This window comes from Amblyomma mixtum, chromosome 10, assembly GCF_055824585.1.
Source record: "Amblyomma mixtum isolate Tamu chromosome 10, ASM5582458v1, whole genome shotgun sequence".
Taxonomy (NCBI): domain Eukaryota; kingdom Metazoa; phylum Arthropoda; class Arachnida; order Ixodida; family Ixodidae; genus Amblyomma; species Amblyomma mixtum.
This window is the reverse complement of record NC_143021.1, coordinates 65,744,741-65,761,382: the sequence shown is the minus strand read 5'-3', so window position 1 is coordinate 65,761,382 and position 16,642 is coordinate 65,744,741. Positions and strand designations below refer to the sequence as shown.

At 48.6% G+C, this 16,642-nt stretch overlaps 1 protein-coding gene across 1 annotated transcript; it reads right to left on the bottom strand.

The window, feature by feature from the left end:
• Positions 1-3,586: 3,586 nt before the first annotated feature.
• LOC149325989 (P2X purinoceptor 7-like) lies at positions 3,587-4,857 on the bottom strand. The gene is made up of 3 exons (XM_089564152.1): positions 4,694-4,857; positions 3,813-4,028; positions 3,587-3,752 (listed from the first exon to the last, which is right to left on the bottom strand). The coding sequence occupies exons 1-3, from the start codon at positions 4,855-4,857 to the stop codon at positions 3,587-3,589; spliced, it is 546 nt and encodes a 181-aa protein (XP_089420278.1).
• Positions 4,858-16,642: the final 11,785 nt, after the last annotated feature.

Below are 16,642 nucleotides of genomic sequence, written 5' to 3'. Positions count from 1 at the left end.
AAAACTGTAAAACCTTCCTCTTGCTGGCCGGAAGCTTATTCTGGCAGATAAACAGTGCACAAACAAGGACAAAAGAACACTAAATATTTGACTCAGTGCTGTACCAGCTGTTCTACATACAGCATCCATGCAGTCTGAGATGCATTGTGTGCGTTTGTTGTCATGCGTTGTGCAGGAGACAGACTTTGGTAGCATCTGCAAGTTTCGTCTCCTGCTGAATGCCTGTAGATGAACGCACAAGTTGCATCTCACACTATGGACTGTGTATCTAATACATATCTAGAACTTTTGCTGGAACGCTGTGCTGTATACTTTTTTTTTGTCATTTTGTGTGCGGTTTCCCTGCCAGAATGAAGCTCCAAGGACTAGCCTGCTCACCATTCTCATATGGTTTGAAGCTGTTAATGTTGCTGTTTTTTGAAGTTATTCATGTCTACTCTGCACTCCTGTTCATTTATTCATAGCCCTTGCTGCAGTGGCTGCATTTTAATGCTGGCAAAATGCAGAAATATTTGTGTGCTACGCAATATCAGTAGGCATTGAAGGACCCAATGTGGCCTAATTAAACCAGAGCCTTCCGCTACTCCATACCCAATAGTCCACTTGCAGATTTCAGGCACTGGACCTCGTATATCACACTGCGGTGTACCATTCAGTCTTGTACATATATTCTTTATGCTAAAAGTGCGTGTTGCAGTCATGGGCTTAAATTCCTTTCACCATGTAAGGATATGGCAACATAGTAATTAGCCACAAGGGTCCATCGCACCTGTCAAGAAGGAAAAAAAACGCTTGTTATTTTAGAGCTAAAACAACAGCTGGAGTTTCCAAGTTCTCTGAATCGCTCAAGCATGTTGTACAGCCGTGTACTATATTTCTTCATGGTTTACTGTGAGTGTGGTTTCTGATGTCATGGTAGCGTCCTGCAATCAGAGGTCCTGATTGCCAAGCCCCCTTGTGTATAAGAACAAATGGATGCATATTCTGAGTATTGGACTTAGTACTCCTGTGTCGTTTTTAAACTATGTTGATACACTTGCTGCCATTGTAATTGTTGCATTCTCCCATGATTATTTGTTCCCAACCAATTCTTTCTGACTTTGGCAAAAGTGATTTCAGTTCTTAAAATATCTTGGGAGTGCCATCAGTATGAAGAGCCAGAACTTTTATTTTCTTTTTTTGCAGTCTCTCAATTGGTAGCATATGTCGTACACACACTTTCTGAATACCGGTTGCGACTGTGCCATTCTGTTTCTGCGGTGATGTTTAGGTTAAAAAGGCACTTTAACATTCATATATGAATGATAAAGTCGATGCTAAAATACCCAGATGCTTAGAATTAATGCAAAACCCTGCACGAAGGGGTGCCTTTTAGCCGCTTGCCTGGGTTTGGCCGGTAAAAATTCATTATACATGTACTGCGTCCAAGAAACATGCGGGTATCAAATGCACTGCCTCTTGTAGCGATTGAGAAATCTGTATTTTTTTATTCCACCTTTTTATATTAACGAGCAGTTCATACAGGAACAGTATTGACAGGACAAACTGGTTATTGAAGCTTTCTTTGCAATGAACCACTGGTCTGTGTTGGTCTACAAGGTGCTCGTCTCAGCTGACTCCATTCATCAATGCCTGCTTGACGGTCATCTGCAAACATGAAATGTGAAGTAGATTCCTTTCACGATGAAGGCACCATCTGAAGTAGGGCTCTGAGAAATTTGAGGCTAAAGGGTTAAACAAACACTGTTTTAGCCATTTGACTATGGGAATTCTTCAGTTGCGGCTTTGCCTTCCTTGGTTCAGACTCGGAGAACATTGATGTGCTTGAAGTTGAAGAAATTTTGTATGTTGTGAATGACGATCTTTGTGTTTCAATCAGTGATCAACTGCCTTACAATGCCAATTCTCGCTTCTTGAGTTGATGTGCCGATAAAGTTCTTTGTATCTTGTTCAGCCTGGCATGCTTTATATGTCATGGCGTATTAATAGGGGTCACACTGAGATGAAATTAGTGTGTTAGTGTCACTCTGACCATTTATCATTCTTCCTTTCTCCTCGCCTAGGTCACTTGATAATATGAAATGTGCCAAGAAATGCACCCACCTTATAGTATGGTTTTCAGCTTTCTCTGCTGCAATATTTCCTTTTTAACTTGTGTTGCGTGCTTTTGGCTATGGTTTTTGTTCCGAGCTTTTCCTTAGGTGCAAGGCCTGCTGATCATGCCACTTGTTTGCTTTTTTTAATTCACGTACTTCCATGATTTATTGTGCTCCAAACATTAATGCATGTGTACATTTTTTTGCAACTGAAGCAGGTTCATTGCACTTGACAAGCGCCATTACCTGGATTCTTCCAGAATATTGTGTGGTGCTACACTTTTAGAAGCCTCTCTTCTTGTGATTCTATCTGCCTCATGCGAGAGTATTTCACTGTTACAATCTTTCTATGAAACTGTTTTTATGAGTGTAATTTTAATTATTAAGACTATTGTAGTATTTAATGTAGGCTGAAATTTATTACTGTAGCCTGTAAGGAAGTTCACTCTAGTGATTCTAATTGTGGTAGGGAAGGGAGTGAATTTTAAGGGAAGGTAAACATAACAAGAGGCGAGGTGAGATTATAAAGTTTTTAGGTACAGTGGTCACAGCTGGCATAGTACAGTGTTAATTATTTACATGTCATTGGAAGAGGACTTTGTTCTGTTGTAAACTGAGTGGGTTGGTGAGTTATGGTAGTAATCTGTTGCCTGAAGTGTCCCTGCTTATCTGTGTTCTTGCACTGTTGATGTTGCAACATTGCAGAGCAAAACCAGACCATACAGAAAATAGCTTCCATTCTTCCCTGTTTCAGTGAGACTGCTCTCATATTTTATAGTTCAGCTCTGTAGGAAACTTAAGGGATGCCCTGTCCATGGCATGTTTTTGCTGTTTCTTGTATGTCTCCACGAACGAAATCAGTATGACATCACTAATTACCTGTGAACCACAGTTCGAAGCACATATAGGTAACACCAGCTGAATATAGCCATTTCTTTCTTTGCCTTTGAAGCAATGTGTCACGGCTTCTTGTCAGTGTAAAGACACTGTTACGGAACACTGTGTGATGGAGATGGTGAGCTAATGCAGTGCCCAATTTGGAAAATGGCGAGATTATAAATTCAGGCGCTGAAAATCAGTGTGGTGCCATGAATGGAATTTGCAGATATGAAAATGAAAACACTAAAAATGAAACAGCTGGAATTATTGTATTGTTGGGAATGGGGGACTACAATCTCATTCTCATGCAGCTCATTCTTAGCATGGTTTCACAGCCCACTTGGTTCACATTCTTACTGGTGAGATGTATGCTGACTTGCAAAATTTTTGCAAATTAATTATTAATTTATTGAAAGGATCTATGTGTTTGTTACGGTTGCATATTTATGAAGCACTCTACACAGAACTCTGGTCTTGCCAGCCATGGATGAAAATTTATTTCATAAAGGTGCTTGGCATTTGCATGAACTCTGAAAGGAGGTACAAATAATTGAACATTAGAGGAATGGCTTGTGTGCATAGCTATATAGGCTTCAAGATGTGTACATACCTCAGCAAGTGTAAGGATGCTTGAATCTAGTGTAAGTGCCATCTGGAGATGGATATTTTTTGCGTATGGCACTGAGCACGCAACTCGGCAGGATTCTTCTGTTGTGCCTGCCCAGTCGCTTCCACACAAGGTGCAGAAACTGCCTATAAGCAGCGTACCTCATCCTCCTAAAATAAAGAATGCAGGTCAATGAAACTGCCCAAGCTACCATATGTGCTCCTTCTCACCTGTTCACACACCCCCTGTCGTTTCTCGATGATGTACCAGCTTCCTGTTGTGCCAGAGCAACTTGAAGCACAGCTTTATTTAGGCACACATCTTTGAATTTTTTTGTTGATGTGATGCAGCGTGCCTGCTTCTGCTTTCCCGTAATTTCGGGGATCTCTTGACAACAGGAGCTGTCTTCTTCCTCACTCATTACTGAGCAGTGCATGCAGGAACACCTGAGGTGGAAGGTAAAAAGCTGTGGTAATGTTTCAGTGCCGAGACTAGGCAAAACGTCTAAAATGGTGTTATGCATTACTCTAAAAATACGAAAAACAAACGTGCGCAAGCCGAATAATTTACGTTTACTGAAAGAACCTATGTTCAAGACCGACTGTCATACACAGATCATGCTATCTGTTTAGTTTATTGGGGTCTAACGTCCCAAAGCGACTCATACCATGAGGGACACCGTAGTGAAGGGCTCCGGAAATTTCGACTACCTGTGGTTCTTTACCGTGCTCTGACATCGCACAGTACACGGGCCTTTAGAATTTCGCCTCCATCGAAATTTGGCCACCGAGCGCCGTAACCACTGAGCCACCGCGGCGGGGTCAGATCATGCTATCATACGGCATGCGCAAATACTGGAGTAACTGCCTGTTCCTCGAATCTATTTGTCGATAAAAATTGTATTTACAACCGGGATAATGTATTGTGCCAACGCGCTCTAAGACTATCCGCGCTCTATGCCTGCATTACACCTGCGTACTCCTCGCAACGCAACGCAGTAAACAAATGCCTGAATGAGACACTTGCGCTGTCGGACCTCGTCAGGAGTATCGCAGTATCAACAAAGCAGCATTTATACGCGCGGGAACCGATTAGCAATCGAGATACTTACCAGTTCACATTCCCCACTCGTGAAATCGCTTCGTCGCTTTCGCTGGTAGCCAACGACGAACTGTCGCTCGTCGGGAGTGCACTACAATGCTCTTGTGGGGATGCTTCAGGTTCAAAAAAGTAAGGGGAAGTACCGAGCTGAACTGTGGAATAAAAGCCTTCCATAAGGTAAAATAATTTAGCGCAGATTCACAATAAACACGGGCGCACGTGCTCAATCCTAGTCACCTGCGTACCGAACTGGCCGCGGCAGGAGTGACGGTACCCAATGTTGACGTCACGAATGTTTCGACCAACCACAGGTGGCGACGGGGCTCGCCGCGCTTGCCTGCGGCGGTGGGCACTTATTTCTGCAAAACAAAGCTATTTATCGTTCTCTACGTTTATTTTCAATGTGATATTTGAGTTCAGGGAGCAGGAAAGTGCAAAAATGCGTCAGAAACTCGTTTTTTTTTTTTAAGTGTTTCAGCTTCCCTTTAAGTGTGCGTTGACCCCTGCGAGCTCCAGACGCCGCGCAACAATGATTCGTACCGCCCTCGGCCGCGCGTCTCCGACACCTGAGCAGTACTTTAAAAGTTGAATGCGAAGGGGGAAAGATCGAATACGAAAAAAATGCCTGGGTGCCTTCCTTTCTCACTTCCTGAACACCCTTCCTTTCCTTTTTTTCCCAGGCGCGCGTTCTGCTGCGTTCTTTCACGCGGTGGCAGTGCGCGCTTGTTTGTGGCCCACTGCGCGTTCCACTCCTCGTGAAAAACTTCTGCAGTTTCGCCGCAATGGGGCAGGTGGCTTTCGCTTTCTTTGAACCCGTCTAGTCAGTTTGGCCTGCGTGCGGTACCTATAGCATCTGGAGTGCCGTGGTGAAAGTCTTGCATGATTACATTGTTGACGTGCCTTCACCCTTTTTGGCCCGTCCTTTGTACTTTCTCTGTGGACTACCCCTTCGCTTGGCTCTCCTTGCGCGCAGCCGCTTTCCTGAAACTGCCCTAGCTGTTCTTTTTTGCACACCTCCCTTTATCGTGGTGCCTTCACCCTTCACATCTGCTTTTTGACTCAGCGCCGAGCCGCCTTTCCCATCTGAATTTGAACTACCGGCTCGCGCTTTCGAAAAGTCACTGCACGTCGTAGCCACAAATTGTTCCGACTGCACTTTACTTTCCGCTGAGTCTAGCAACCTGCTCTCCTGGGGATTGCTATCCGACCGCATGAAACTAACCTCCTGGCCCGCAACTGTATCTGAACCACACTCTTTGGCTAATGTTGCGTTCTGGCCTGGCGTTTCAGCGACGCACTCAGGTGACTGACGGTCACTCTGATTATAGCAAAGCGTCTCCAATAATTGGCTACTATTCCCCATCAGCCGCATTGAAGAAGGTTCCCCTTTGATTCCTTCACTGCGCTGGCCTGTGAGCTCACTACTCTCTTCCTGAGAGATAACTGACTCACTTATAAAAGCAGCATCTGCTTCTGGGCTTAAACCTTCCCTGCCGTTACTTCCCTGAGCAACGGTTGTGTCCTCAGCTGACCAAGCGGGGTTCCTAGGCTGGTCGCTGACACACAGATGGGAGCGCTGCCCCCTTTTATCACTTCGGACTTTAGCGTCCGCCTCTCCTTTTGGACGGTCGTCCCCTTTTACTGCTCCGGCATTCTTAAAAACTGGCTTCGCGCCTGTTTCGTCTGCTCTATGCCTAGCGGGGTACCGTTGCTTGTACCTGTTGCTTGTACCACGACTTTCAAGCAACACGCGGCGTGACGCATACTCTTCCGCGAGTTCAGCAGCCTTCTCAACAGTGTTTACCTCGGCCCTGTCGAGAATCCACCAACGCATTCGATCCGGAATTGTGTCATAAAACTGCTCTAGACACATGCATTCCATGATCTTCCCTGCGTCCGCGTGAACGCCTGCGCTCTTTAACCACTCCACTAAGTTTGTTTTCAAGTTATAACCAAACTCGAGGTAAGACTCTTCTTTACACTTAGTGGCTTTTCTGAAACGCTGGCGAAAAGCCTCGGCAGTCAGGCGGTACTTCTTTAGGAGGTTTGCCTTCACGGTCTCATAGTCCTCCGATTCTTCCGCCCTCAGTCTCCCGATCGCGTCCGCTACTTTACACGGCAACAGTGTCAATAGTTGCTGTGGCCACCCATCTTTCCCAAGATTGTTTTTTTGTCATGTCCTTTCAAAGTTCACCAAAAAAATACCAATGTCCTCGCCTAGCTGGAAGGGTTGCATGAAATCTTTAATTTTGATTGTTTCCCTTCCTCCTGGGCTGGGGAATGGTGGCTGAGCGACGCCGGCTTCGGCTCTTTTCGACTCCGCGTCCAGTTTCCTTTGATCAATTTCCTGCTGTCGCCGTGCTAACTCGAGCTCCTTCTCTCGAAGCTGAAGCTCGCGATCGCGTTGCTTCTGTTCCAGCTCGCGCTGTTCCTTCTCAGCCGCTTCCCGTTTCTCTTCAGCTGCTTTCATTTCCTTAATCGATTCCCATGTCTCGATAAGCTCTTCATCGTCCGCACCGCAGGATATTATTGCCTCTATGATTTGCGGTTTCCGCACGGCCTTCCCAAGTTCAACCCCTAATTCTTTGGTGATCAAAATTAGATCCGGCTTTTGCAAAGATTTCAGGTCCATGATGCGCTCAGACACTCGACCGATCCCCTATCTCTTCTTAGCAATGCGTACAACAATCAGTACTCACAGCACTGCCAAAGAAAGCCTGCCAGCATTGACGCTAAATTCAAAAGCCTGGCAAAATACCTCAGGGAAGAAAGGTCGGACACTCACAGAGCCACGATCATGGGGTCCACCAACGTGGGAGCTCTTGCAACTGCGAACGCTGCTAGGCGATGCGAAGAGCTGACTTCGATCCCAGCGCTGCCATCCAGTTGTTGAGACGCGGGCTCTCAGTTGCCGTCGGGACGCGGGTCCGCTGTCGCCGACCAGCCGGAACAATGAAGAGACGGGGGGTTAAGGAGCAGCGTGAAAAAAAAGGTATATGTATTTACATATTTACAAGTAGCGAGAAGCACGATACATGGCACGATGTATCTCAACAGGAAAAAGACACAGACACAGGAGACGGGAGCCCTTAAATAGAGTCGGCACAGACTCCCGCCCCTTTTCGTCCAATCAGGAGCGTCCTGTTGGCTGATTGGCCGGCAAGGCTTGAACGCCAACCCGGGTAGCGTTCCCGTAGCTGTCCGGCCCGAACGCACAACGCGCTCCACGATGACGACACGCAGGCTCGGAGAGACGCCGGCTTGGACGCCGTCCTTGGGGAGCGTCTCTGTAGCTCACCGGCCGAACGCGCAACACTGGGAGCGTTCCGGTGTTAGAAATTCACGTTCACAACAACATGGACGCCTCCGTCTCCCACAATGGGGTATGGTACACGGCCGCAGTCATCTACCAATTCAAAACAGTGAACGGCCTCACTTTTCGAGCCCATTACATAACACACGCGGAAGAGGTCGCCATTGCTTTGGCTGTATCTCATCCCACTTCCAAAACGGTCATTTCCGACTCGCGAGGAGCTGTCGCAACGTCGAGCAGGGCTGGGTACCGTACCTAGCTTACCGCCTTCTCCAAAACAGTGCCTATAGACCAGAATTTTGAGCCTCTCCCGGGAGCGGCCATTTAGCGCCGACTGGCGCGCCGCGGTGCGGGCGTTTCTTTGGGGACTGCGGGGCTGCGGCAGTTCCGCGGCCGCGCCTGCATATAGCCGCGCTTCGGGCGCTAAAAAACATTGTCGAGCATACTTCCGCTGCGTGGCTGTGTTGCAGGAAGTATTTACGTTATCAAAGCGATAACATTGACGTATTTTAATGAAATTTAGTTTGACATTCAGATTAATTGTGCCGGCGCTTAGAACGCGCTCGTGCTTATATCGAATTCCGTCTTGGTGCTCCACCGCAAACAAAATTTTTGTTCAATATCAAGCATTAGATGTGCGGCTAGCATGCAGTTCTAATTCCCATGCACTCTTATTCCTTCCTGCCGGCCGGCCATAAAGCCCCCCTCCACAAACAGGGCCTTCTTGTCGCCGCGCCAGTTATCAACAAATTACCCCTGTGAGCTCAACTGAGTCGCAGTGCCAACAGAAAACAAATTTTGTCATGGTTTATGCAACCTGGTGCATAAAAACGTACTTTCGCTTAATTTATCAAAGCTTGAATAGATATGAGCAGCTAATCCAGCTTTCACTAATTCTGAGGTTCGAAGTCGCGTTATTTTATTCAGGAGCTCTCGCCGCGTGTGAGAGCGTTGCGTAGCCGTTTGGCTAAGTGTAGAAAATGGAATGAAATCGCGCATAGTATTTTCCTATGAATAAGGTAGATATCGCACCGCTGCGGTGGCTCAGTGGTTACGGCTCTCGGCTCTGGCCCAAAAGACGCGGGCTCGATCACGGCCGCGGCGGCCGAATTTCGATGGAGGCGAAATTCTAGAGGCCTGTGTACTGTGCGATGTCAGTGCACGTTAAAGAACCCCAGGTGGTCGAAATTTCCGGAGCCCTTCACTACGGCGTCCCTCATGGCCTGAGTCGCTTTGGGACGTAAAACCTTAATAAACCAAACCAAACTAGTGTAGATACCAACAGCAGAAAGATACTATAGATAAACCTTTACCCCACAGATCCCTCTGACATGCGTGCGGAAAAAGCAGCTGAAATCGGTAGCGGTTGTGCTTACAATCGTGTCATGAAATGTGTTTAATGGGAACAAGAGCAAGCTCAGCGCAAGGATGCCGAACACGTACTGGTGATCGAAAACACGCCCTCCGTCGGGACAACCTTCAGTCTGCAGCTCGCCTATCCAGTTACTATACTCCACTGAGTCAAATAGGGAGATCTACATTCTGATGCATAAAATTATCATAGATGATATCGCACGTAAAAGGCGACAACAAACGACACGACAGCGCAGAAATCTGCTTAGAAGTGCCGGTTTCCAGTCCGTACACTACCTGGTCGACTACCCGCGGATGTCACGTTAACGAGTAACTGCGCGCAAGATAACCGCAGTACTGTCTGGAAGAGGGACAATGTGAGTAGTGACGCACAGCACACACCCTCATACGTTAGCTGATGAAGCACAACAACGGCAGAAGCGAACACGGAAACATGCGTTCTACGCGCGGCGCCGGCGCGACCCGCAGTCCCTCGGGCCGTGCGCGCCGACAGATGGCGACTGGTGTCGAGAGTAGGAGCGCGCCCGCAGCCTGCGTGCGAGGGTAAAAAAATCTGTTCTATACCGGGGAGCCCGCTCACCGGAATATCGTTTGGGCTATTGCGGGTCCACATGGGCACTGAGGAAAATATGGCGGCTGACGCTGCCGCCCGCCCGCTCTCTCACCGGGCATTGCCCTCCAACCCTGACGGTAAGGAACTTTAATTCATTCCGGCTTACTTCTTCAAAGACATTGTTTTAATGGCTTTCTTGCCAGGGCCTTTGTCCCCGTCCGTGTGAATGCCTTTCAAAGGCGGAGGTGCGGCTCCGTATGTGTACTAACGCTTTGCTGTGCCCGGCAGCTCTGAAACGCTTCGACCCTTCTTTCTCCAGCAGCTGTACGCACTGTGCGCGGAAGTCCTCGGACGTCTGTGGGCCTGCCCCTCCAACCCTGCTATCCCTATACTTTTGCTCTATATCTGTTCGTATGAACTCCGCACTTGTATGCTGCGCTGCACTACTTTGTGTTAGTTTCTTCATTACTTACGCAATTTTTGTCCTTTTCATATCCTAGCCTATGGTATTCTTAGTCGTTTCACCTACTGCGCTTTTCTATTACAAGGTTTACCTTCGTGAGTTTGTTTAATTACAGTTGCTTTTCTCGTTCTTAACCTGCCGCCCTTATTCATAGCCATTAATAGGCGTTGTAAGGCATTACGGTAAAGTAAATATATTACCTATCAGAACAGACATAACCCAACGAGCCAAAAGTTTATTTATGCAAGCACTTTTCTTTTAATTAGCGGTGGGAAATTACTGAAAAATTTGATGACAATATATTCTCTTTAAATTCAATAAGCATATGTTTAGAGGCGAAGTCCTGCTTTGCTATGAATTATTGCCGTAGCATGCCTTTATCGCGGTATTCTTTGGTGTATAACAGCTGCAGCCCATCAGCATCGATTACATTTACTTCAGAGAAAGCAGCCCAACGTCTGAAAAATTATTGTTTACATTGTGCTACAAGTGATATTTTTGCAAAACCGAATATTCTTCTAGAATTTGCAGTATAATCTAAAAAGTTTTTAGCACGCTTTATTACTTGTGCACCATACTATATCCTGAAAAAAAAAACACCAGCTTTCATGGCTCAAGAAAGACAGATATATTGTTTACCCCGACGCCAGGAGTGTAGCTTAGGAAACAACCCTACTCTGTAGCAACCTCTGTTGCTATTTATTACTTCACTTCTATGTATTTTCTTCACACTGTAAACTGAATCTGTGACTTTCTTTACTACAGAGTATAGTTTGTTGCACAGATCGTGAACTCCGCAAATTCTCTGCTTGGTTCAGAACCATTGGTGTAATGATTGTGTTCCATCCTCTTTAATATCTTGCTGTGAATGCAGAATTGCATTTGCATCATACAGATTTTTTTGTGTGAGAGTCTATGTCATATATGTCCAAAATGTGTTAATATTTTAGCCGAGTTCGTCCCCAATTGCTTTCTGCTATAGATGTCGGGAAATGTTGGGAAAAATTGCGGCCCCGTCAAGATTAATCAAACAAACCCGAAAAATTGCATGCCTCAGGCAGAATCTGTCTTGGCAAACACTGCCGAAGAAACCTCTCCACACCGCAAAATACTGTGCATCCTCCCAGAGCTATGGCTCCAGTCGGTTGCAGCGGCGAGCAGCAATTCCAAACTGTCGACGAACTGCGTCAAGATCTGCTAACATTGAACCTGTTCGCGGAAATGTAGGCAGTAGGCTTGCTGACGTTGAGTGGAAGGGGGACAAAGTCTTTAGAAACAAAACGAGTTACTGCAATGACGTCTGAGTGAGCTAGAGGTTATGAGCTAGCCCACTGCATGGGACTTAATAACTCACCCGGGCCCGGAAGCGTCTTCTATTAGCCACCCGCGCCTGGCTCGGCTGGAACGGCTTCTCAGTCCCTCCTCGAGCCCGAGGAAACTCGTACCTACCTTGCCCGGCTCACGCATCGGAAAAGTAGAGCTAAGCGCGCTTCATTAACGGGGATGATCTTGTTAATATGAATTTCACTGAGAAATGAGCCTCACCAAATCATTAGCAGAATGGAGCTATGAAATTCTCCAGTTCTTTGTTGCGGTATTCTTTCACAGTGTCCTGGATACGACAGGGACTAAATTGCGCAAAAATAATGTGCTCAAGCCCGTTTCCTAACTTATAGCTTCGGTTGGTTATTGGCCGTGACGTTTGGCTCCTGATCAGAAGGTTGTGGGACCGAATCCGTGCTGCTGGAATTAAATCTGGAGTCCTCCCCCATGGTGTTTCCCATAGCCTACATGTACAGTACAGGGACGTTAAACGCGACATACCTGGCATAGTTTCGTTTTTTTAAAATTGTTACAAGCAGCTTGTAGTTATGCAATCGGTTCACAACAGAAATGTAAGAGGTCAGGAGAGCCGGCGGTTGTCGAACAGAATGACCGCCGCTGTCGGCCGTGCACTTTTATTGCGAAAGCAATACTGCTAGCACTTTTCTGCCGTCGGTGGAGGTCGTTCCTTCGCTCCGGCCCAGCTGCGGCGCACGACCACGTGACAGCGTGACGTCACGACCAGAGGAGAGCAGGGGCCCCAACTCGTCTCTTCGGCCGTAGTCGTTCCTTCGCTCGGCGCGGCGGCTACCACGTGACGGCCTCCTCGGCCCGCCGCGTGAGGGCGCTGGCTAGGAGAGGATAAACGGGGCGCCGCAGGCGCGCTCCGCTTAGTCATGTCTGAGGAGTTGTACAAGGCGTCGCTGGAGCGACGTGCTGCGCCCAAACACTGGCGCCGTGCCAAGGAGACAGAGGAAGAAAGGCAAAAGCGGTTGGGTAAGCAACGCGCCTATGCCGCAGAATGGCGAGCCCGGCGGCGTTCTACAAGTTCAGTGAGCAAGAGTAGTTTCACGGACTCTCTGAATACCGAACAATAGAGTAAATCCTTTAGTTGCACAAAAGACGAAGCCAAAAGACGAAGCGCAGCCAGGGAGCTATTGTTTTCGCAATCACTCAGGCTTAACCAGAGCTAAGCCACAGCGAATTCTTTTTAAAGCTGATAGCGAACTGTGGAGATAAAGCTTGGAAAGTTAGTAGAACGCTCTGGAACAACGTAGATTCGGCTCAGCTTGGATGCGATCAATGTTGATAAATCTAGGCGCGTCTTGCATCACGAACAGTGCGATAAAGCGGCGTGTCGGCAGCAGAATGAACAAACAAACACTACATAGATTCGCAGCAATATCATAAAAAACCTCAAATTCAAAAAGCCTGAGCTTCTTTAAGTGCCTTTTGCGCATAACCAAAGAATTTCAATCAGCTTAGTTGCTTCCCTGCCGCTGACATCCGCTTGACGGCGTTCTCCCCGCTCGTGCTGAACCATGCGTCACGTAAGAGACGTTTTCAGCACACCGGAGACATATTAGCGTAGACGAATAACGCCGGCTGCGCATGCACAGTGCCCCGTCTGGCCCTACCCATGTCACTGCGCGTGCGCACGTGCAGTACGGTAAACCGCTTATAGCTTCCGCTAATATTTTTCCAGATGTTCTGAAAACGTCTAGTATGGTTTCGACAAAGGGTCCAAGCAGGCGATGATCCCCAAATGTAGAAGCAGAGAGCAACGAAGGCGTTTTGTTCTCAAAACTGTCGGACTCCTGCCGCGAAAGGAAGAAAGGGCAAACGCCGGAGTATTAAAAAAAGCGAAAGAAATCTCCGCGCTGTCTACTCAACATCGCCAGATGTTATTCATCCCGCATCGCTGCCTTTTGTCGCGCTGAACTCAGCGACCAAGGGAAAACGTTTTTGGGAAGGGTGGACTGAAAGCAAAGCTTCTTTAGTGCAGCGTGGGCGCTTGCCTCAAGCTAGATAATACACAGGGGCACGGGTGAAACGCTTGGGTGGCTCACAAATCACAAAGCAAGCAGTGCCGGTGGCCCATCCTTGGTCTTGAAGCGAAAGCCAGCCCTTCGTATGCCTCTGTAGGCGTACAGGCACCTGGAAGATGCCCTCCCTACATCTCATTATTCTTGTTCCCCAGCCTGCCTGATTCCCTTGGACGGAGCCGTGAGGGCCGAGTTTCTGGAGGTTAGTGCTTTGGCCTTTAGCGCCCTGCAAAACGGCACGGTTTCAAGCGACAACGCCGAAAGCACGCGCATCTATGATACTACACACGACGTCTTCGACGTCTTAACCACGACCTCAGCACAAAGTCGCGTTACGGCATATCGCCCGCAGCAACAACGTTTGTGCGACGGCTGCAGCTGCAGCGACGGATAACGTCCTTCACAATCTTCCTGAGAGGCATCTTAGGCAGCAAATTCAGCCTCACAGGGACGAGGAGGAAACTTTAGAAACAGCGGGAAGACTATCCTCGCTGCTGCGTGCAGTTATACTGTTTTGTACTGAACGCGTGCTGTAGGCGGCGAAAGGATGAAAAGGCAGCGCAAAGCGCCTACATTTCATAGCATTTTCCCGTTCACCCTCCTACTGTCTACACTCAACCTATCCAAGTAAAGAAACTTTATCCTCACCTAGGAACAGCTGCGCTACGTGGTGTGCTGAGATGAAAAAAGCTCTGGAATTCGAAAAATGCCCACTCTCTTGTCAATACGAAATCAGGAGAACAGGAATGGTTTATGGGGGTTTAACGTCCCAAATAGACTAGGGCTATGAGAGATGCCGTAGTGAAGGGCTGCGGAAATTTCGACCATCTGGGATTCCTTAACATGCACTGACCAAGAGAACAGTAACATATGAAACAGTTGAGAATTATGAAAATAACATTTTTTTCATTTCTTGCGTCTGTAACTATTCATATGATTTCTATAGACAAGGGAGTGCGCCTTCTTTGTGTTCCCAAACTTTCTTATTTCAGCACATCATGGACAGTTTTACAGTTATGGGGTTGATACTGGGGGGATAAACACGTATTCCCCGTTTAAGCGTGGCTGACACAGTTCAAAACCGCGCGGACCCCACCCCGTAATCGCGTACGCTACCGAGCGCACGCCGACCACGGCGGGCCTTGCTCTATGGGAACAAAGGAACGACACACTGGCTGACACAAACAAGGCATTTATTGCTATAACAACAATAACGCCAGCTAGCAACAAAATACACTGAGGAATCTAGGATGTCCGACTCACCAGTACGGCTACGAGCGAATGTTCGCCCACGGTAGGGCAGAAGGAATATCTCCGAGGCCAGACGGGACGAGCTGAGGGGAACAAGTTTCCACACGAGGACGCCCGCGGCAGAGAGCGGAGCTTTGCGCGTGAACGTCCAACACGCTTCCCTGTCCCAGGGAGAAGAGACCTAGCCTTCCCCCGCGCGCGAGCGGCCAAACACGCCATCCGTGGCGCTGCTGTCGCTGCGACGCGAGCGCCCTCCCCTGTTAGCTAGAGTAACCAAACTAAAGGGAGTCCTTTTCGGGGGCAGCTAACAACAGTGGGGTGCAGTGCGGGAAAGTGAACGCAGGGGACGAAGGCGTCCCCACATCCCCCCAACCTTAAATAGACCCACGCGCCTCCTGGTCTTCATGCACTTGAGGCAGGTCGTGCAGCGGAGGTCACGCCGACAGAGTGCACGCAGTCTTCCGCGGTATTCCGAAGGCGGCGTGAAGGTCTCCGCTGGGACGACTCGCATGGCCCGCGGACTACGTGTCCGCAGCCCCGCGAAGAGGAGGGCCGGTTGACCACTGCAGGCCAGGATTCTGCAGTAGTCTGCAGGGTAACAGCAGCCAGAGGTGGCTGCTGTCTGGTCTCGCCACAGCTGCCCCGGATGGATGCGGCGAACAGGATACAGGCCGCTCCGTCGCAGCAGGCGGCAGCGAGACGATGTGCACAGGACAGCAAGCCGCAGTGGCTCCGCTGGATCTGAAAGATTGCCAAAACACACTCCGCATGCCTTTAACGTAGGGTCACGGGAGGGGAAACGGCGTACACAAAGGCCTGGTGGCTCAATGCTCAACTCGCTAGCAAAACGTGTCGGGCGGCTGTGCAACGCAAAGTTCGAGTGAACAAAGCCCTTTCTTGAGTTGAAAGAGAATGCTCGGTTCATGCGAGGTTTGAAGAAAAACGGGCGGCCAGCAATGTGCGCCCCCTCTCAACACCACGGTAAGGTGGTCGTGTCACTTTTGACAAGGAGCAGGCAGCTATGAATAGCCTTAGGCCTCACTACCACAGTGAAGGTCGACGACCCCCAACAAAAGGAGGACCCGAAACGGGTTTCGTGCGCGCAGCCGCGAGGAGACATCAGCTTTGTGGGGTGGTCCTCCCCGCTCACTGCACAAAGCAGCTTCTGAGCGATCGGCGCCCACCGTATCGGACGGTGTCGGAGCGCCCGATGCCGAGATGCAATACCAGCGAGCTCGTATTGGCACCCGTGGCACCAGGCCACCCGGCTCCCGGAGCCGCGACTCCCAGAGTCGAAAAAGAGACAGCGAGAAAATATATACAGAAAACTCGGACCACCCACGCGGCTTCCGTACTCACTCGCTTCGGGCTCGGCAACTCCGCGGGCGCTAGGCCTCGCGCTCCCTCGATGCGGACCAAGTGGTTCTTGACGAAACTCCAGGAAGAAAACTTCACAAAAAAAAAACATGCTGAGCATGTCGAAAAGTTCAAACATGCTGCAGCGCAATACACCTCGCACTCAAGAAAGCATGCCGCAGGTCCTAGCGATCAAAATTCACTCTAGGCCTAGCACTTGTCAAGTCCGGACAAAGAGCGTTCCTCGAACCGAACTGACAGTCGTCCAATGTTCCAAGAGC